The 23,275-nt window shown below is 35.4% G+C and overlaps 1 protein-coding gene across 6 annotated transcripts in view; it reads left to right on the top strand.

The window, feature by feature from the left end:
- Nucleotides 1-23,275, top strand: part of ULK4 (unc-51 like kinase 4) — a 253,132-nt gene that overhangs the window by 81,757 nt on the left and 148,100 nt on the right. For all 6 annotated transcript variants that reach the window (XM_074891573.1, XM_074891583.1, XM_074891535.1 and 3 more), the window contains 7 exons: nt 1,990-2,111; nt 2,442-2,498; nt 5,682-5,733; nt 5,825-5,919; nt 15,323-15,374; nt 15,474-15,618; nt 22,231-22,323. In XM_074891573.1, coding sequence (XP_074747674.1) covers nt 1,990-2,111; nt 2,442-2,498; nt 5,682-5,733; nt 5,825-5,919; nt 15,323-15,374; nt 15,474-15,618; nt 22,231-22,323 — 616 coding nt within the window. The remainder of the gene's footprint in view (nt 1-1,989; nt 2,112-2,441; nt 2,499-5,681; nt 5,734-5,824; nt 5,920-15,322; nt 15,375-15,473; nt 15,619-22,230; nt 22,324-23,275) is intronic.

The following is a 23,275-nucleotide window of genomic DNA, read 5'->3' on the forward strand; positions in this document are numbered from 1 at the left end:
TCTGCTGGGTTTTTTACTACTGATGCACAATTTCAATGCGTTGTTGACAACTGATATATAAAGCATAATTTTTACACTTTGTTTTTCTTTCCAAGCTAGGTTTGTGTGTTGATTGTTTTTATTAAGATTAAGCTATCTGTCCATATTTGCCCACGTGTTTCAGAAGGCTTTTTCTTTTTAATGCTCTGAGTATGACGAAGGAATGTGTTCTGCTTGAGGAGGTAAAAGCTATGGGCCCCTAAGAAAAATAACCAGATTTGCAAACTGGAACAGTTAAAAGACGTTTAACTGTTGATTTAGAATTAATCTTAGCTGGCTTTTTTAATATGCATTTATGTAAGATCCTTACTGATCCCATCTTCTTCCACCAGATGTAGCTATAAACCAAATAGATTAAAAAGTTGTAGAAATTGTCCTTAAAGATACATTTAAACAAATTAAGTTGTTAATCTTGTGTATAATTTTAAAAGTTTTCTGTTGTTGTAGGTAAGAAAGTAATTCTATTTCTACATTTATAATATTTAACCTATTTATCAACTGAAAAATTGGCAAATGTGATGATTATATAGGCCTTAAAACATAGAAAGAAAGTAGATTGTTCAATAAATTATTTGTTGGTAACCACAGAGAGGTCTTGCTGAATTACAGTATTGTGAGTAATTCCAAAGAAAAATGTGTTGATGAAAAAACAAGATTTTGGTTTATGTATTTGGAGAGTTTTAGGCAATGTTTTCCCTTTCTTGGGCAGTATATTATAGAATGAGTCAAATCTTTAAGGCTAGGTATTTTTACAACCTACTTCAGTACCAGGCTCTGTCATTCCTGCTTATGTTGAAAATTCAACTCCATGGGAGCAGAAGAAAAGCATTGGTATTATTCAACATGAATAAACTCTGTGACTTACTCTGGAAGGAAAGGCCTTTTCTGGCATGAAAATCGTATAAAATACCAAATCCTGTCCTTTATTTGTTTAATGTCTATGTGATTTCCCTTTTACAGTTCTGTGCAGCTCTCTCATTAGGGAAAAAAATATAGTAAGTGTTCTTTGAAGACAGGATTTGGCTTTTAATATTTTCAAGCTATAGGGACAGAATTTTCCTTCTTTGCATGTGAGCCATGACTTTTCTTCTGCTGCTTCTGTTCTTTATCCCATGTGGAAGAGGTCTTGCTTTTCTAATGCAACACAAATTTAGCAAAATGTTCCTTGATTTTATATCTCCTCTGAAGTTTGAAATATAATTTTCAATATTGTAATTAAAATTTTGTTCCCTCGTTATTGTGTCTGAGGTTTGTTATGGAGGCAACTAAGTTCTCTCATTGACCTGCCGCTACCTCTTTCATGAGAACGTGAGAATTCCTGTTGCTTTAGGTTACTTGCATAGTTGTTAAACATTGTGTATGAATATATGTGTGTGTGTGCCTGGCTGGTGGAGGGATCTTTTGGAAGTGCAGGGGGAGAGAATACTTGTTTCTTTCTCCCAGTTGTACTATGCTGCAGGAGAAACATACTGCTTGAGGATTATGTCACCCACTACTATGGTGAATTCAGCTCTTGGTCAGCTGGAAGTCATGAGAATTTTACTTTTTGTTTCACTGGAAACAGAATTGCGTCCATAGAATTTCAAGAGTATAATTCTATGCATATGTAGCCACCTAAAGCCAGTATAAGTCCACCCTGCCAAGAGGGGTAATTTGATCTTTGCTTCTACACCTGCCTTATATTTCTATCCTCACCATTTTGCCAGAGGTGACATTTGCACCCCTGTCCCTGTAGCCAGAGCAGGAAATTGGCCTGGCTGGACACTGAGCTAGGAAAGAAAAGTGCTGGATCAACCTGCTTTGTCATGCAGTAACATGAACACTGCTTCCAGCAGGAGGGAGAAGATGGGCTTGAACAGAGAATACTGGGACAGAGATGTTTTATATGTAATTTGCTTTTGTTTAGTAAAGCAATTATGTTAGATTAGTCTGAAATGTTGTTTTCTGTAGGTGACATTCTCACTGCCTTAACTAATGTCTCTGGACGTAAACATCCATCAACGGTTCAGGCCAAACAGCTGAAGATGTCCCTTCCTATGATGCCTGTAGTGTTTCATCTTGTGGCATCCCAGGTAGATTCCCCCCCCCCCCAAAAAAAAAATTGTTGAATAAAGGATAAACTCCTACAGTTTCCCAAAATCTGATTTTTGCTGATCATGATCAGAATGGATAAAATAGAACTTTTAGTAATGTGTAGATATGTTGATGAGCATTCCAGCTATGTAGCAACATTAAAGATGTAAGCCTTACTTTTGCACATTGTAAGACCACTCTAATGATAGAAGCAAATACGTATTTTGTCCTCTTTTTCTAACATGGCTGTGAAATACATGTTTTACTTTTTCTGGTCATAAGATATGCATTTAATGTATTTTTTTTCAACTTTTGCGAAACTCAAATAGGTATTTCGTCCCCAGATAGTCACAGAGGAGTTTCTTTTCAACTATGGGACTTTGCTTGTAAGTATAACCATCCAAGTTAAAACTTGTTTACAAAATATGCATATGCATAAAATTTGGGGAATTATTTTAATGTAATAAAATTATATTTATAAATTGTAGAGAGAACTTTATTCTCAATATAAAATTTAAGCTTTGGTTATATTCAAAACTTTATCTATTATCAGAAAATATTTTCTGTAGTGTTCTGTTGGGTCAAAGGGAAAATAAGCTGTCCTGTGTTCAAATATAGAGAAACTCTGCATATGTCTGATAAACTGAGAATTTCCCGCGTACTTTATCTCTGAATTACACAGAATATTCTTTCTAGAATTTTATGCTAGTATTTTATGAGTCGAAAGATATTATAATGTAATCTATATTTAAAGTATTCTTTCCTTCTGTTACCTTTTTCTTTTTGCCAATACTTTTACTCTGTATTTAGTTGATGAAAAGCTGAGTGTTGTAGGCTATAGAGCTAAGATATTTGTCTCATGTTAACATCTACAACCTATTTATGACATCAGCAATAGAAAATTAACTTTTTAACTGTGCCATAGGATGGTACAGCAAAAATGAAGTAGTACTGTTGTAATGTAATTTCCTCATATGAAAGCAGTTGTTTCTGCTAAATGAGAAAAAAGCATATTCCAACGTTGCGTTTCAGAGTTAAGCAAATACTTTTGGGTATATGGGTTCATAAATGACAACTAGGTATTTACTTCCACAGTAACATGAAGAAATGCTTCACCACAAACAGCTAGATTGAAGTTTACCATTCAGATTCACTTCTTTTTCTCCTTTGACTCTTGATTCCAAGAAAATGTGGGTTTAATTTAGGTCTGCTAAAATATTTGTATAAAAATTAGCATTAGAATGAAGAAAAAAAAATTAAATCTGTAGATGTTGAATTACAAAGCCTTCTATCTCTTTGAAGCATTTGCAACCAGGCAGTAGATTTATTAATGGTCTTGGATCAACCTTCTAGAAGGTGAAATTCTTCTGTCAACAAGACAGGTACAGCAGACCGGGTACAACGTAGGATTTCTTTTGATGTTACTCCAGCTTGCTTGAACTTGACTGAGGAAGTCAGGCTAGCTATACTAGCACAGCTTTCCTCTCAGATCAAGGAGGAGAAGATTACTGAATATTTCCTGCATCTTGTCGTTCTGTCTCCATCGAACAAGGCAATTCAGGAACTTACATATACTATTTCAATTTACGCATGAAAAAGGGAGGGGAAGTAGTATATCTGAAAAATTATTATCAAATTTGAATCCATTTTATATAACTGTATTATGATATGACTAATAAAATTACTTCTGGAAGAGTAACTATCCATTCTACCAGGCAACAGTCTACTCTGGAATTTTGTGATTAGCGACATTCCCACTGACATCTATAAAGGGACATTCGATCTTCAGCTTGTACTTTTTTGAAGTGCTGTGCTATAATTGAGGTCTCTAAGACTTTAGCAAATCAGTCTTTCAGGTTTTTTTGGGTTTTTTTACTCTTTTTTTTTTCCTGATTTATTCAAAAATCTTACTCTTAACAATGAGAAATGATTTGGAGTGGAAAGATGTGTGCTCGGTATCTGGAAGGAAGAGTAGTTATTTTCCTGTAACTGTTGTTCATTGAGAATTTCTTTTTTCTTGCTGCTTTGAAGTTATTTCCATCATCACTGTAATTTTCAGTGGTGTTGTGCAAAGAAATTGAGAGGGAGACGGGACAGTCCTTTCATGTTTTCAGCTGTGAACAGGAATACATGGAGGACATGCTCTGCCCCAAAGGCACAGCTAATAGTAGGCTCCTAGTGGAGTGCATAGGGCACAGACTCACCCGAAGTGGAATACACACACCATTCCTCTCTGTTGCTTAAAAACCCCTCGATAGCTTTTATTTTGTATAAATACATCATCTTCTTGTGTTTCTAATAGAAAATTAAGGAAATAAGCATTAGTAGCCAGAACAATTTTTGCACCAACTGTATTGATTTTTCCAAATTGGTCTTGAGACTGTGGTTAGGTGTGAAACTGTCTTAAACGAGCAAGCAAAATAATTTACTCTCTTCAGAACAAGTTAATTAGATAATAACTAGTAATTTTTTTCACTGATCAGGAAGATAAAATAACTTTTTTTAAAAGAAGCTGTTGTTTTTTGACTGCCTCTGAGATGCATTTAAATTATGAAATATATAATTAGTTTTAACTGTATTTTAATTAGAGAAGAATCGTTCAGATGTTTCTTACATACTGAGAAAAAGATAACCCATGTAGACACTTCTGCAATTTAAGATACAATAACAAAACTTTAATTGATAGTGAAATATAAAACAAGCATCATTTTCTTAATACTTTACATCATATAAATAAATAGATATACGTGCAAATTGAAAATGAGAAAGATGTTATCCATGGTAAAATCTCTGTGTAGTAAATAATGCATTAGTAAAAAAGAGCATACTATAAATTCTGCTGAGAATTTTTCCTTCTCTAGCAAATGTTAATAACATGTCTTTTTTTCCCCCCCTATGAAATAAACAGCTATGCATAGAAGTGAAAGCAAAAGAGTGAAATCAAGATTAAAAGGCAAAAGAATTATGGGTCTAATTGTACTGTATATACTTAACCCAGATTATTAACATTTCATTATCCCTGTTCCAAAAAATGGTGACTAATTTGGGTGATTTTTAATAGAAGATTATGCATTTTTATATGTTCTCCTGTCTGTAACTGTATCTGTAGTGTGTGTAGTATGCATGGAGATCAAAAAGATGTAGAAAACTGCATTTTCTGGAAGGTCTTTGGTCATTTTTGTGAGTTATTTTAACATAGCCATGTCCAAGGTAATTTGAAGTCTTCTAAGTAATTACAGTTTTCTGTTACAATAAAGACATTTAATTACTGTCTATTTAGCTGGCAATGTTATCATTCCTGACATTAGTCAGCGTAATAGTCCTTACTGTACTCTACGTTTAAGTGTCCAGCAGCATTACAGACTTGAAAAATTGTTATAACAGCTAGATCATGAATGCTTTCAGTCTTTCATATCTTAATTATTATGACATTGTTTCCTAATGTAGGTGCATTAACATCTTGTGTTTACACAGTCCCTTAAAGAATTTCATGTTGTAATTATTCAGTCATTACTCTTCTTAATTTTTGTTTCTAAAGTGTTTTAACATAAATGCTGCTTCTTCTCTAGAATTTTATCAGATCGATAGATTCAGGAGAAACAAACTTGGATGGAGCAATAGGTAAGGTAACTTTATGATATTGCAGTACTTCTATATGCAGGCATTATAACTGTTGCTTTTTATAAAGAAATATGATGATTTTTCCCAATAGGTCAATCTGCATCAGAAGAATTGATTAAGACTACTTTATCAATCTTTGAAGCAGTAACACAGCATCCTGTCTTGTTGACAATCCATCGCTTGACTGTAAGTCTGACAACAAATTCAATAGTTGCAGGCTAATTGGCCTAATTCCATTGATAAATAGAATGTTTTGAATATTTAGAAACTATTTAAAATATGGCTTAAAATGTATTGTGGATCTATTTGACAGGAAAAATCCTTATTGTTTATCTACAGACTTAATTTTCAAAGAAGCAGCAAGGCATCAAGACTCACTTTACTATATTTAGTTGAGAAGTTAGAGGAAGAATAAGAAGGGCTTAAAGTTTAGAAATAGAAGTTCTTAAAATAATTTTCATATAAGTATACACTTGAATTGTGTAAGTCTTCAGCCTCAAAGCAAGTATGTTGCTGTACGTTAGTGCAAATTTCACCACTTCATTTGTCATTATGCTTTTAACATAGCTTGGAAAGACCACCTCTGAGGGTTGAAGATCCCATTCCATCAATACTCTTCTTCATGAGATCATCAATAGCAGTTATGGTGGTTATGGGGTTTTTTTGTTTACTAAAAATTTTGTTACAATTACCAGACCCACATACTGTAAGCTTCTTGCATCACTAAGTTTTGTTTTCTTTGAAGTGTTTGTTTAAATGATTTGCTGTGAGCTAAGCTAGCTGAAGCCAGAACAATTATGTTATGAAACAGTTGTCAGGAAATCAGTAGGTTGGAATGTTTGAATCACTGTTTGACAAATCATTGTAGCCTGTACCAATGCATTTTTGTGTCTGAATTCCCACCAGAAGTATAACCCACTGTACTTACTGGGGTGACCATTTAATTCAAACTGAAATTTATGTGTTTGTATTGCAGTTAGGGCAATTAAGGACACACTCAATACAGCACTTAAATCTAGAAAGGCACTAGCAAATTGACTACATAAGAATGAGTAATCTTAGGAATTGTGCTAGATGAGAATGGGTGATCTTAGAAATTAAGTAGTTTTAGAAGTTGAATCCAATTTGGTGTGCTTATTGGTTGAGTATTTAGATTATAAAGTCTTAATAAGTGAAAATTGTAAAATTAATCAAAAATATAAATTGGAATTTAATTAAGTTTAATGTTTATTTTCATTAATGCTCATGAAAGAGTGATATTCAAGAAAATGGTCCTTATGCACAAAAATCTAACCACTTAATAGTCAGAGGGGAAATAGTACAGAATTGAGCAGTTCAATTTACTTTCAAGTAATATGGCAAATGATGTTCTAGAAAAGAAATATAAATGTAGGTGAGGTACGAATGCCAATTGATATCTCCTTACTAGCCTGTCAGCTTGCAAGTCACTGTATTATGACTGTATCATTCTAGAATCACCTCAGTTTTTAAAAATCATCATTTTACTTCCGTGGATTAACAGTGTGTCTTATATTGACAGAAATATGTACCATTTTTTTATGGAGGTCCAACATTTACTGAAATGGCAATACCTTGTGTCAGCACATTAAATAAAATTCCCCTAGCTGTTTAAACTTTAATGGTCTGGGAGTTCTCCTCTGAAAAAATAGCACCAAGGAGACAGCTCACCTTTACAACTCTTCCCTGCTCTCATCCCCACATTTGGCAGAACGTTATATTGAAGCCAGGGAATGACTATTCCACTCTCTTTTAAGTAACCTCTGGCTAGCAGTAGGTGAGTTTTATGTAAGTATCTAAATTTTGGGGAACAGTTTACTTAATCACATATGTTGAAAGTTTTAGATGTTTATTTAAAATCCATCTGAGCACATCAATTAACCTCATGTCGCTAGAGATAAAACTTCCTGCCTGTCCAGTGCTTGCAAATTTATGCCACATATCATTTTTGTAGAATAGTTTCCCTGATTTAAATTAGGTATATATTGGAATTTATTAACTAAAAATAATTATATGCTTGTCAATGAACAGGGTTTGGGTTTTTTTTTTTTTGAGAAAAGAAAATCTATTACTTCATTCACTCATTTTCATAATAACAGTTCTTCCTAATTTAAAAGAGCCCTCCTGACACTCAGCAAATAGCCATTCAGACACAAAATAAAGTGGATAAATTGCCTTGTATTTGGTATGTTAAATTCAAGAAATTGTCCACTGTAATTAATAATCTCTAACCACATCTGCCACTAGTGGTGCAAACAGTAATTAGTTTAATACTATTTACGAAGTCTAGTGGGCTAATTATACTTGAATGTACAGCATACATTACTTTAGAGGAAAGTGGTACTTCATCTTCTATGATGCATACAGAATATTTTTAGAATTGCTGTTACTCAAGGGATATCTTCTAATTGCTGCTCGCTGAGCATGACTGGAATCTATGAATATAAATGCCAGCACCCAGTGGAACTTAGTGCTTTTTTAAAAAGTTGAAGCAAGACATGTTTGAGCTTCCAGATCAATATTTATGTATAACAGTGGTTAATAGGAAACTCTTTTACTGGAGAGAAATGTGTATTTTAGGCTGATCTCTGAAGCCTGGATTGCTCATTTAGGTTGGTTACAAATAGTATTTTATGCAGGGGGTGGGGGGAAAGCCAAAACCTTCTTGACAGGATGCATTTTTTCCACTATGCTTGTGACATTGCTTTAAAGTCTCTAATCAGAAATTAAATGCATTTCTAATGAAGTTTAATGAATGTAATAAAAAGTGAGGTTACATTAAGCAAGCAGAACCAGTAAGTTTTTCAGTTCTGTTCTGGTTTTAGTTTAGCTGCAATGGAAATTGTGTAAGTTAATAGGAATTTAAGAGCAACGTTTCAGGTTCTTTTCCACTTTGAGAAGAAAATAATTACTTGTTCTGGGTTTAGTTCATCTTTGATTTGCCTTTGTATTTGTACCTTGAACAAAGAAGATTGAGCACATTGATTTTTTTTTGTGATTGAATTTCTGCTTACCATCAACCTGAAGTCAGTTATTGAGGAGATTAATTTCTGTGGGGACCGACTGTATTATATATTGCTAAATGTGATAAAGTCAAGGGAAATTAATTGAAAGTGCTCAAATGAAAGCCATAAGTGAGCAGTAATTTAATTTTGCATGCAGTTGTATGCATTTTAACAAGATATAAAGACTAACAGTAAGCGTGACTTGGCAAATTTTGACAAAACTGTAGATTTTCAGGTACACAAATATGATGATGAAGACCATCAAAAGAGTCTGTATAGACTGCAGTGGAATATAAACCCGTTTCTTAAACTGACACAAGTCCAACTGCCTGTTTTCTTCAAACACCTAAATGGAAAAGTATTTATTAAACCCAGATAATGTTATAATAATATTTATTTTCAAATTTTCATAAAGGTTTAGATAATTAACTGGAAGAATTCTGTGCTCGCTATCATTTGAATTTTTATTTTCTCTGATAAGTATATTTGTTTGCCTAAAAAAAAATGATGTATGCTAATTCGGAGCACTTTGAGAAGTGATGAGGTTTATGATGGCAGATAGTTCCCGTGGGAGTCCCACAAATGTGCACAGATGATGTTTTACCCAAAGCATGAAAGTTCTTCTCTGGTTGAGGCAAAAATTGTCAGCAGTGATTCTCCTCAAGGTTTTAAAACTTACTTTTGAAAATCAGGCTCAAATAAAAGCACCCAAACATGATGAGTTGCTTGAAGGGAAGTCAAGGGAAAAGCAGTATGACATGGAAATCTACTGGTTGACAATATAAGAGTTACAATTTTCACCAAAGATCACAACACAAGGGTTAGAAACTTCTGCAAGCACTCTTTTCTGCTCATCTTAGTCTTTTCTTGATTCAGCATCGGTGGTGTTCTTCATCCACAGGCTGTTCTGATCTAACCACTGACACCTTAATTTTGACAGTGTAGGGTATGACTATATGAACATATTGTACAGCATTTCTTCAATCACTTTCTCTTTTCAAGTAGATTAAAATTCTACACCACATGTGGCTTTCTGTCCATTAAGCTAATCCACATGACATGAGACTTTTTTGTGAAACCCGTTCTGTACTAATTGACATATTGAGTCAGTCAATCAGTGCTGTCTCTTCCCAGAAGAAAAAAAACCCACCTCAATGAAGATTCTGAAGTTCTGAAGACTTTTTTTTAAAAAAATTACAGAGATGTCATCCTTCTCCCCAGTTCATTCTAACATGCATTAGATTATTTTTTTTCTGTTACATTCTGAGAGATTACTGGCAATATTAAAACACTGAGGAGCATGCGGTGCCTCCAGCAAATGCTTTAAGAAATTTGAAGGCAGCATGATCTTAATTCCATGGTCACTTTCAGCAATAACTTTGTATGTGGAATTTTAATGAGAATAAATGTCATGGTGCTGTTGGATGTTGTGGATCTTACATGTGGCTGGGAAAAAAAAAGGGTTTGGGAGCTGATGGTCTTTGCTTTGGTACATTCTGCTTTGAATTGAATTTAAAGGTCTTTTCCAACTTAAACGATTCTATGAATAGTGGATAAGGAGCATTTATTTATCAGTAGTTGTAAGTTAAACATATGCACACTGAAAAGAACCAGATACCTCTCGAAAAATCTCTGTAAGTAAAGTAATGGGCTTAGTCACTTGCGAGTTTGGATACCATAGCTGCATGGAATGGATAGTATAGTTTCTTTATGTTAGTTTATTTCCAGGGTCTGATTTTCAGTTGAGAACAGCATGGTTCACAAATGCTTCTGGACCAGGCTTTAAGCCTGCTTACATTTTCTGTCCAGCCAGTGTAACAGCAAATGTCAAGGCTTTGGCCTTAAGCACTGATTTGACAAACTCTGAAACTCAGTTTTAATCCAGGGAGAGATTTTTTTTTTTTAGGTCTGTAATGTTAACCATATTAAGGTAAGTTCTGTGGCCTTGAGAAGAGGGTTAAGCTATCCATATAAACATATCCTAAGTTTTAGGGGATAATGGATAAGTTTGGTTATATGCTAGTTCATTAATACATAGTGGTTGAATGTATATGTTGAATAGTTGAATTCATCCTTGCTGGCAAGCACAAGTGAATGGAAGTTTAGTCCTCCATCATCGTGCTTAGGGGGTACCTCCTGCTAAGCAGGAATTTAGTGTATTGTATCCTTTGACTGTGAGCCCTTGCAGTGTTAGAACTGCTTTCTAGTGGGTACTTGTGAAGCTCGGACTTTGTTTGGTGAGGTAAAGTAAAGCTGAGGCAATGTTGGTTTGTTTCTAAAAAAGCACGCACATATATTTAGGGTGCAGGCCTTATGTCTGACATCTCCTGAACAGTGGAGACAAGCAGAGAAGGACTGAAATTACAGTTTTCTCTTTCAAGACCCTCCTAGTAGCTGATGAATACTTTACTTTGAAACTGGCTTTTCTCTCTTTCTCTTTTAAGGGTTAAAGTAACATACAGACTTTGCAGAAGAATTTCTATAAAAATTGTGCCTTGTTTTCAAAAGATCTGATTTTTCTAAGTAATAAAATACTGTAGAAAAGCAAGTACAGCTTTTTCTGGGTACTCATACCTCACTAGTAGAGTTTTCCTTGCAGAAATCAGGAATGTTGTGGAGGCAGATGGTCTGGTTTTGGATAGTATACTTGGATTTCCAAAAAATTTTTGACAAAGTCATGCACCAAGGACTCTTGAAATCCATCGGTGGCCCTTCCCTCTTACCCTATGAAAGATCAACTTCTTCTAACTAGTTAAAATTTACTAAGTAGAGAATAGAGATCAGTTTTAAAAAATCTAGGTATATTAAGAATAGTGCCTCACAAAGCTCTGTTTTGCAACATGTGCTATTTATAACTAATCCAGAAAAGAGAATGAATAGGGAGGTGACAGAACTGACTGATGACACTAAATTATTCACAGTAGTGAAAATTAAAACTGACAGAAGAGTTACAGAAGGTTTCAAGATAGAGTGAAAGGACAATAAGATGACATGCAATTCAATACTGATAAATGTCAAGCGACGCACATGGGGAAAAAATCATTCCAACTATGCATATACAGTGTCAGGCTCTAAACTACTTGTAACTGTTCTGGAGATCTTTTAGCATCATTTTTCTATGAAAATGATAGCTTTATACTCAGCAGTAATCAGAAAGACAACTAGATTATTAGAAATGACTGGTAAAAGATCAGACAAAAAAGCAGAAAACATCACTATGCCATGGTAAGTCCATGGTGCCCTCAGGTCTTGAATACTGAATGCACTTGTGGTCATTCACTCTCAAAGGGAATGAAGCTTAACAAGAAGTACAGCTTGATAATGCAAGCAGGGACTGAGTAGATAAGAACTTCAGCTTGGAAACAAAAGACTGGAGAATTTGGAATTATGAATGGCGTGGGAAAGATGAATTTGAAATAAATATTCATGGTTTTCATAAAATAAGAATAAGTGGGTATCAAGTTAGCTGCTTTAAAATAAGCAAGAAAGTGCCTTTTCATAAGGCATAATTGAAGTGTGTGGAATTCAGTGCTGTAGGTGTTACACATGCTAAAAGTATAAATACATTTAAGATAGGATTGGACAAATATATGGGAGAAAAGGCTAGTAAGCATTATAAAATGCAAAAATACAGATACCATAGGAAGTTTCTTAACTCAAGAGTTTATCTATTAGAAACTAGAGTTGTGCTTTATGCTTGGTCTGTTTCTTCTACTCTTTCTTCTACTCCTTTCCAATTGTCAGAAGCAGGATTACCAGGTTTGAGCTACGTTTTTGTTTGGTCCTGTACATATGTATTATAGCTGGGAGATATAAATGTTGTGTGTGTGTAAGTTTCTAGTATTTCATTGCTATTTTGGGTACTGATAACAGCACATTCGTGGCAGCATGGCCTTTGAATGCCATTGTTACAGAATTATACAATGGTGGCTTTGTGCAGTTAGGGATCTGTCATGAACTGGATATCAGGCTATTTAGAAGATGGTAGAAACCCAGATATAGCTATTATCATATTCAAAGTATTTAGTCTGTTCCAGCTTAAAAAAGTGGGAAATATTCTTCATTAAGTAAGCAATCTTAGTGATAGACTGAGACAAGAAAAATATCTGACTACCTTCATGTATATGTGGAGATTTGATTCCACGTAGTTGTCAGCAGTCATTTTAAAAGAAGTAATCCCTGTTTGAGTATTCTTCTATTTGTTTGAATACCTCTAGAAAATGCTAGAATACTGATACCATGTTTCTGTATACATAACTTACAGAAACTTGTGCAGTTCACTGGTGAATTTATTAAAAATATTTTATGTACTATTACACTTCAGTTTATTTCACTTCAGTAATTACTTTCTTAGTTCATATCTTGTTTACAACTTTGTGTACACATCAGTAAAAAACAGTAACCCAAATGGCATGGAGAGAAGATGAGGGTTGCAGAGTTAGGAAGTATCTGATTTAAGATTCGTGTACAATTTAATACTTGCTTCTCCCTTCAGCAAGTGCATTCTGATATGCTCTTGCATCACAAAATAATTTTCCATAGGATTAGTACTTCATTTAGCTGATCCCCCCACCACACCGAACTGACAAGAGGCAAACCTTGCTATGGAGGACTCTATTCTAAACAGTTTGTTCGCCAGAATTGAGGTTCATGTTAGAAAAAGATCAGAAAAAGCGACAACGATTATTTAAGACCTAAAGAATCTTCTTTACAATGACAGTTTAAATTATATTTATCTTAGAAAAGGCTTAGGACTGTCTTAACTACATTTGCTCGTGTGGAAAGACTAATGTTAATACTGGATGAAAGTGAAAGAAGGTGTGAAGTTTTAGAAATTTAAGTTGCATCATACTGTTGTATAGTGCCACCTATTCCAGTCTGAGTCAACGTTGCTGAGTGATTCATAATATTTTGAATCCCTACATTGCTTCAGACAATCAAGAGCTGCTTTTTTGCCTCTTTTCTGTCTCACACTTTTAATTTACTGCTTAAATGTGACTCTTCATTTGAGAAGCGTTGCAGTAGGTTGAACTGCTTTTTGGACTGAAAGATCTTAAGTACATACTTTTTTTAATCTTACCTCACAGGTATGTTATAACTGATAAATTACAAGTTGTACAACAGTTCAGAAACCTGCACTAACAAAGCTGTTGGAGTGCAATGTAGTTTTATTGTTTATCTTATTGCATGTTAACTGAGAAGACCAGGAAATGTTTTAAAATAATGAAGTGTTACAAAAGTCACTGCACCTCTGATATATAACATTATCTATATAGGAATAAAGGCTGTTTGTGCTTGCTAGAGTAGTTTGCCTTCCATACCTCAAGCGGAGTCCTTTACCTCTTTTATTGAATGTATGTAACAAAGGCATTTTTTAGTAGTTTTTCCAGAAGTGAAAAAAAACTAGACTAAATGAATCCTTTAATGTCAGAGATTCATTTAACAGAGACCACCAACTAGCAATAAAATAGTTGCTAATTGTAGTTATTGCTGACTAGAAGCTAACTTCATTTAGCGACCCCTTTTCACGTATACTTTCAACTTCTATAGATGTTTTGTAATAGTAACTGCAAAAATCTAGAGAAATGCTGTATTCTGGTATTAATCACTAAAAGAAAACACATGGGGGAGTATAATGCAGTCTTGTTACGCCAAATCCTGTCTACGGTGTAGTGAGAACCTACACAGTTATTTGTATAAATAAATCCAAGGACAAGCTGTGTATCCACGATGCATACTTAAAAATTGCAGGGCTGTCCATCCATCCTCTCCCCCAAAACATGAAGCATGTCCTGTCTAAGTAAATTATATTTTACCAGTCATTTAAGACTTAGCAATTCATTCTGTTATAGAGAATACTAATAATACACTATTTTTGTAATATTAGATATGTAAAACTGAGTTATAGCCTAGTTTGCCATAAGTTGATTTCAGATGGAACTAAACTGACTAATCCCATGACAGATGATTAATCTATGACAATATACTCACGGATAATAATTGACTTGATTTTTTTTTTTCATATTTCAAATCTTAAATCTGTAAATTTAAATTTTAATGGAAGACTGTGTATTACCAGAATGGAAGAAGTTAAAATTTTACACTCTGCTAAGCTTAAGGATATTTCATTAGAGGTAGTACATCTTTCCTGATGTATTTTAGTTCTATGCAGGTTTGTTTTAGAAGGACATTTCTTCTGAACTCTATTTGATGATTAGCTTATGGATTAAAGCATCAGGATTAATAGATATTTTAATACTCTTTTTTCTTATCTTACATCTGCACTGAATTCTGTATTTAAAATTAAAATTCACTCTTAATGAATTATACCAAAGTTACTGTTGTTTTCTCTATAAAAGTACATTACTGTCTGTAACTTTGAGACCTTACCAGAGAAGAGTGAACTTGGTTGCTTTATAAGAGTGATTATGGATGAATTTTTGTGATAATTCATCTCTTTGATTAAAGGCTCTAGCAGTGGAATAAACATAGTTGATAGTGTATCTCTGTTCTATTTTTTCCCCTGTGAATAATCTAAGGCAGATCTTTCTAATTCTCTGTTTTAGGTTGAAGACTGTATCCTCCCACCACTAGTTTCTTTGGTCCACAGTCAGAATGGTAAGTATATGGCCACATCAACTACAGTTTCCATGAATTCCACATTTTGTTTTAATCAGACTTCAGTGTGGTCACATTCTTGGCACCTTTATTTTCAAGTGGAATGGAGACTCTTCAGCTTGCGGGTGCTCTCAGAAACCACATCAGTGCTTTTAAGCCACGAGGTCATGGCTGAGGAGAAAGGGGAGAGCCTCAACTCAAACAGCAAGCTTCTGTCTCTCATTAGGGATTCATTGCTGCCTCAGTAAGTATAATATTACTCCTGTAATGGGGAATAACTTGATACTCAATCCATTTTGACAGCATACTTGTTTTAACTACCCTTTTTTATGTTTAAATGGCAAAACAAAAAGGAGTAGCAATTAACTGCTGCCAGAGTTCTCTGTCCAGCATATCTTCTAGGTTTATTTAGTACTTTGTCATATACAACAGAAACACAACTTCTGTGCAACACTCGTTTCTGATACTGTGCCTCTGGCTGCTCTTAGAGTAAAACAAGTTTCCCCTAGCTTTCAGGCTGTGATTTAAATACTCCTCTTTGTTCTGCTAATAAAGTCAGAACATTCTAAGAGCAACATCTTTTTGTCTATCTTGGATATTGTGCCCTCATGTAAGATGTTCTGAAATCATATGGAATGGCATGTGTCTTTTTAAAAAGGACTAGTGCAGGATGTATTAGTCCCCCATGATCCACCCAAGGGTTATTACCTCTAAATTGCTGTCCTTGCCTGCTGCCCTGAGCAGCAGAAAAACCCTACAGTGGAGTAGATGAAACTACAGCTGGTGGGCCACATGTGGCCTGGAACTTCATTTATATGGTTTATGGTTAAATGAGGCCTGTCATTTCAAACTGACCTGCAGGTGAGCATAAAGGCAGCTCTCTGTTATGCACATACATGCTGTGGGATGCTAACATCTGTGAGTACAGGGAAGAAAACCACGAACGCAAGATGAATACAATAATGATAAGTCATCATTTATCTTTCACATTATTCTAATAATGTTACAGTGTATTTTAATGTGTGGCCCTCAAAAGTTAATAATTGTAAATACTTAGCTGCCCTAAGTGAGAAAATTTTTCCCCACCCCTACATTGAGTGGCAGAAGGGTGGAGGAATGCGTGCTGGATTATGATCAGAAACACAGTGCCTTCCCCAAAAATGAGACTGTCTCTTGCTAACTGACTAATGTTCTTACAGTTTGAGGATCAAAGTTCTGTCCATGCAAGATGTGTAATCTTCTCTGTAAGAGAGAATGCAAAGGAAATCTTAGAGCTCTATAGAGATGCTTATTTTCGTACCTTTCTTCACATTATTTTTTTTTTCTGGGAAATATAGAATTTATCAATATGAATTAAAATGGAAATTGGAAATATTATTTTAAAAATAGAGTATATGCATTATTAAAAGCTGTCAGATAATTTTCTTCAGATAGGGGAAGAGACCTGGAGTCAAGCAAGACTAAGTTCTGTCCTTGCTCTGAAACTTACCCTTTGTAGACATGCTCATCTTATGTTTCTCATTGAACTGGAGGGTGCTGTGGTGTGTGTGTGTCATGCTAATTACAAACTAGAAGGAAAACAGGCAGTATACTCCTGTCTCCAAGCTAATTAGCTCAATTGAGTGGGAGAGCTTTCTGGTCTGAGACTAAATATGATCCTACTTTGGGGACTTCACCTGTGCTATCTTTGCACGCATTGCATTGTAGATAAATGAAAAAGGGTCTTGCAGTAGCTGAGAGTCTTGGTTCCAGGCTCTAAGTATTTTCTGAATCAATTCCTTTATCTCACCAATAGAGATGATGATACTTGTATTTGGAAAACTCATTGGGATTATCTCAAAAAAAAATAATATTGAAGTTTATGATATTTAGAATATATTGGAACTTATTGGAACAAATTTTACTCTAGTTTAGGAGCATTGTAAAACAGTATTTAAATATTCTAGTGATTCAGAAATAGTTGACTGGTGTCTGCATATTTGATAAATTACTCGAACCTGTGGGTTGAGCCAAACCCTAGTAAATATGTTCACCTGTGGGGAGCAGATAATCAATGCAAGAAGGCACAGAGGGAACAAAGCAGAGAAGATTTTCTGCATGAAAGAAAATTCAATCTCAGTTTTGTCTTGAAAGTCTCAAAGCTCAATTTGGAGAAGGCTCAAAAAGAAACTAAAAGACCAAAGCATCCAAAGGGATGTCAAAAAAGACACAAAAGGTAAGTTTTATTCACCAGGTATGGGTAAGAAAATATTGATGGGAGGTAGGAATGAATCCTCATACACTCTCTACAGTTCTCAAAATAAGCTTTATCTGAATGCAAAGGGGTCTGGCCTAAATCTAAAGAGAAGGGAGGCCTAAGATTCAGTGTAACATACTCGTAAAGTTAACGTAAAGCTCTATCCTGAGAAGTTAAGAGTTACTTGAAAACTCTGAGAAAGTAAGTGAAGAGACAACTAGCTTGTATTTGGAGGCTGAAGAGGTGTTTGCTGATGTTGTTTAGTCTTTCTGTTGCTGTGTTCGAATGAGACAGAGTGTGACTCAGCTGGAGGACAGTCAAAAGAGCAGAGGCATACAATGGCTCTTTGTTCATGGGCAGTAGGTATTTCAACACTTTTTGATTCTACTTTTTAAGAACTGAGAGCTGTTGAGTATGGAGGGATGGACATCTGGGTTTAACATGTGATATTCTTTTTAACGAAGATTATAATGGTACTCATTTGTGTATATATTTAATTCCTATAAATATCTTCCAGAAGTTAATTTATTTAAGTGTAGAACTGACCCAGGAAATAGAACTTTGGTCACTATGCGTGAAATTTAAATGGTCTTTGTTTTGAGATAAATGCAGGAGTGCAGTGGTTACTACTTTTTTCTCATCTTATGCATCATCAGTAAAATAGTAATTCCATTAAATATTTGTGCATTTGTAGATCAGAATGATAACTTCTTCACAGGATTTTGATTGAATTGAATGAAATGTTCTCATTAAATTTCAGTTCACTGAAAGGTTATTTTGATGAGTGTTTCATAACCAGAATTAAAGTTTCAGCTATAGACAATGAATACCAGGCAAATACTTTCTGTTACATATCCAGATTTTTTTTATCAGAAATTGAAACATCAGCTCTTTTTCATTTAATCCTTAATATTCCTAATTATATATCATTTGAAATTTGAGCCAGAACCAGCAAAAGGAGAGGAATGTGTAAATAAAGTTTTATTTCATTTGAAAGCTTGTTCTTAGTAGACTGCCAAGCCAGTTCTGCAAGTACAAAGTTCAAGATACTTGAGATAATTTGTAGATAAAATGTTCAGTCTTTAAGAGCTTAAGAGAATCCATATCCCCAGATCTTTAGGTCCTCTTGTCATGGTTCCTTATAGAAAAGATTGACAAAATAACTCTGGGTGTAGTACCTAGAGTTTACAGAACTCTTATAAAATGCTCTCTAAAACTATTGTTACTAAATTGATTTGTGTTTTGAAGTGGCAGGGAAATCGTTGGATGAACTCGTTCATTTAACAAAGTATCTCAAGCACAGAATATTTTCCTGTGCTGGATTTGTGTGGCAGGGTTTTTTGGTAGTGGGGGAGAGGGCTAGGGCAGTGGGCCCTGTGAGAAGCTTCTAGAAGCTCCCCCGGCTCCAAGTTGGACCTGCCTGTGGCCAAGGCTGAGCCAATTAGTGATGGTGGCTGCGCCCTGCGATAATGTATTTAAGAAGGGAAACCTGAGGGAGGGGGACTTTGAAGGAGGAGTTACAAGAAGGACACCTATGTGAACACCAAGGTCAGTAAAAGGAAGGAGGAGGAAGGGGAGCAGGTGCACCGGAGCAGAGTCCCCCTGTATCCTGTGGTAATAGCAGGGCCACCCCCCCCCCGCCACCCATGGAGGCTACCGGAGGAGCAGAGATTTGCCTGTGGAGGATGCCCAGGACAGCCCCCGCAGTTGTAGCTTGGTGCTGGGAGGACTGCAACATGTGGAGGTGACCCACACCGGAGCATCTCGAGAAGAATGCATCCCATGGGCAGGACTCACGGTGGGGAGACTTCATGGAGGACTATCTGCCGTGAGAGGGACACCACGTGGAGCAGCAGGAAGAATGCAGAAAAGTGCTTCCCCCCTACTTTGAAGGAAGAAGCAGCGGACTGAGTGCACCCCTCCATCCCCTGCCCCTGCGCTGCTGTGGGAGGAGGTAGAGAAATAGGGAACAAAACTGAGCCTGGGAAGAAAGGGAGGGGTGCAGGGAGGTGTTTTTAAGATGTGGTAAGCTTCTCACTGTCCTGTTCTGTCTGTTAAGTGTTGTTTTGGTTAGTGCTTTTAATTAAAGTGATATCCTTTTTCTTCCTCTAACGAGCCTGTATTTTGCCTGTGACCCTTAATGGATGAGTGACCCCTCCCTATCCTTATCTCCATTCCAGAGCCTTTTGATTCATTTTTGTCCTTCCCAGCACTGGAGGGGAAGCGGTGAGTGAACAGCTGCGTGGTGCTTAGTTGTCCTCTGGGCTCAAACCACGACATTTCCCTTCAGAGAAGTTTCATGTATTCATAGCTCCTAGTTGCCTTTATTCAGGCAATGTATTTATATTAATTGCTAAAACATTGACTTCAGTAATCTGTGTTTTCTCACATGGTCTTTGGTTTGATGGAGCACTGCACCTTCCCTTAGAAATGTCCTCTACTAAGTTATCTTGGGGGAGGGGGGAATAGAGTTTCAGTTAAAAGGAAATAAAGTGTAACTTTTTTATTGAACCTTGAGGAATTAGGATGCTAAGTGTGCACAATAGCAATAGTCTCTCTTAAATGTAGTATGTAGAAGGCTTAAGATTGTTTAAAGTGGACCCTGTTTAGGGAAGGTATTGATGTGTTTATAATAAAACAAGTATATTGCCAAGTGGCAGATTTTTAAGCTGGCATGGCTGATTCATTCATTATTACTATTAGGAATTACCATTTTGGAGACCGAAATCGATGTCTTGTGGTGAGCAGATGACTTCTGGCACCTGAGTCACCTGATAGCATCTTTGCTTGCCTCAAAAGATTTAGTCATGGATTCTGCAAAAAAAATGCAAATAGTTCCATTATGTTTGGTAGGAATATGTGTTGCATGTAGAGCTTCCAGGATCAGCGTCTACTAATGCATTATAATATCATCTTCTTCTACGAAGAAAGGGACTTTTTAATCAGCAGTGAAAAATAGTTTTCTTTCAGGAACTGGAATTTGTTATTTGTAAAGGAGAGATTTTAATCACTGAAGATGTGAAGTCAACACTGACTTCTAATTGGTTAATTGTGTAGATTCGCTGATGTGGTTTGCAGCTCTACAGCAGCACATTCAAGCTAATATGTAGTAGCTGTGTCACGTTGCCTGGCTGTGTGCTTGTGTAGGAATGTTAGCCCCTGTGAAGGAGCTCCCACAGGCTACATCAAGACTGCATAGCTGGTGTGCTTCATCCTCCTCATCTTAAGAGTTGTCCAGATCAGAGTCTTGGCTGGAAAGCACCACATCTCCTTCTAGGTTTCCTTCCTGTGTAAATTGGAGTGCCAAGGTGTGGTGCCTGGGGAGAGGGGATTTTCATTCCAGTGAAGAGCCAGCACATAGTAGGGTACATGCCAACATCCAGGCGGTGGGAAGCGATCACATTCCTCAGTATGGGCAGCACTAGGGACCTCAAGATGTGAAGTAAAATTCTTGGTGATGTGCTTGATTCCATCCCCTCCCTCCATCAGAACACAAAAAGAAGAAAAAGTAGTGGAAGCGTTTTGTTGCACAAAACATGATAACATACCACATTTTCCTACAGATCATCCTTTTGTGTGTACTTGATTAATTCTTCAGGGTATTTCTTTTACAAATTAAGAGATTAATGCTTCCAACTCTATCTCTTCCACGTGATAGTTACCACTGTTTGTAATCAGAGTTGGTATTTTGACATGACTGAGTCTGGGGGTTTTTATGCTTTCTCTCTTCCATCGTTGTGTCCTATTGTTGTCCAGATACATTTTGATTTAAACAAAAAAAGCCCTGTTCAGGTAGGCTTTACTGGAATGTTATCAGCAACATCGAGGTCCATTTTGGTTTTCAGCAGCCTGTTTTCCCTTACCAAGATTTCCATGAAGTGATGTTTGGAAATGTTTCATAGATGTTTTTCTTGTAGTTTTATGTTTACTGCCATGGCTCTCAATAAACATTGTTTTGAAGTATTTTTGTATTGTTCTGTTCCATATTACTTGGAAAATGGAAGTGTGCTGTAGTTAAAGCAATATTCTTTGAAATTTCCAATAAAACATAAAACTCAATGCAAGTATTCTATAAGTAAAATATTTAATTTTGAGAAAAATCAGTATGTAAACAAAGTATAGAGCTTAATCATATATAAGTTGGTTGACGGTCTTCCTGAACACCCAATAAATCTTCCGCCTAATACTTTAAGGCTGGGTTTCTATTTGTCTCTTGAAGATCAGATTTTTTTTAAAAAATATAATATAGATCAGTAAATAAAGCATATGCATATAGACAAGATTAATGTTTTCTAAATATATTTTAATATAATTTATATTTATAAAATATGTATGTGTTTTATATATATTATTACATATTTTATAATTGTGTTTCTCTCTAAAAAATAATGTGTTCCTTTGTTAATGCTGCTTTTAAAGTTAATATGCTGGTTTTAAAGTACTGTTTCTAAGTGAGTCTTGTTTTGAAACCATACAAAGCAATAAACAGCATTGTATTTCCATTGTGGTTATCATAAAATTTGGAAATAGGAAATGATGTATTTTTAATATCAACTTTTTAACACGCATCTCTTGACTTTTTTTTCTCTGTTGCTACCAATTTTCCCCCTTCCCTTGCAGGTATGAACACATTCTGATTGCTCCAGACCCAGTACCAGTGTATGCCCTGAAACTGTTGGTGGCCCTGACTGAACACAGCTCTGCTTCTGTGAGGTGATACAACTCTGTTGTTCTGGGTTCTCTTTGTTTCAATTAATTTTCTTCCATTAGGAATTAACAATAACTTAGATCTCACTATCATACTACTTTGACTAGCACTTAGAAGATGTAGAAAATCCTGGGAGAGAACTTGTTATAGAACACAAATCATGTCTTTTGTGCCAATTTCATATGATCCAGGTTATTTTAATATGGATTTAACCAATCAAACACTAGAGACAAAATCATAAGAATTTTAGCATTAAAATTATTAAAAACGTAAAAAAACATTCGTACCAAAACATTATCAAAACTGTTGTCGAGCTAAGCGTATTTGTACTAGGACAAAGGTGATGTGTTTGTAAGAGGTTTAGACTTCAAAGCTGTTCAGTTTTTCTGCAAATACAGCTACCCTTTTAAGTTCCTAAATATGGATTTTAATGTTTGGTATGCTAGGTACACTCAGTATGTTTAAAAGTATCTTAATGTCTCTCTTCTTGTGATGGAAAGAAAAAAAAAAAAAAAGAAAAATGTAGCATAGAACTTAAACTGTATTTGTTGGTAGTAATAAGGAAGAGTCTCTCTCACATATGTGTGCACACACACAGCTATTCCTTTTCCTGAATCTGCCCAGGAAATGAGTTTGTTCTTGCACTTACCATTGTCTGTTAGTGGTGTTTCATAGGATTACAGCTAAGAAGTCACTACCATACTGTCTTACTTTGAATGAAATGAGCACAAGATAAAAAAAAAAAACATAAGGAAGGAAATTTAATTTGTTTTCCCACTGGTTTTATTACAAAAGAGGAAAACATCCTCTCTTAATCTTTTGTGATGCTACTGTGAACAGTACTTTAATATACTAAGTAGACTAAAATGAACTAAGAAATACAGTGGCTTGAGATTTTAAATGGTTTGAATACAGTAAATGTACTTCATTGTATTTTTATTGTATAAAAGCTGTTTA

Source organism: Strix uralensis, chromosome 1 (genome assembly GCF_047716275.1).
Source record: "Strix uralensis isolate ZFMK-TIS-50842 chromosome 1, bStrUra1, whole genome shotgun sequence".
Lineage (NCBI taxonomy): Eukaryota > Metazoa > Chordata > Aves > Strigiformes > Strigidae > Strix > Strix uralensis.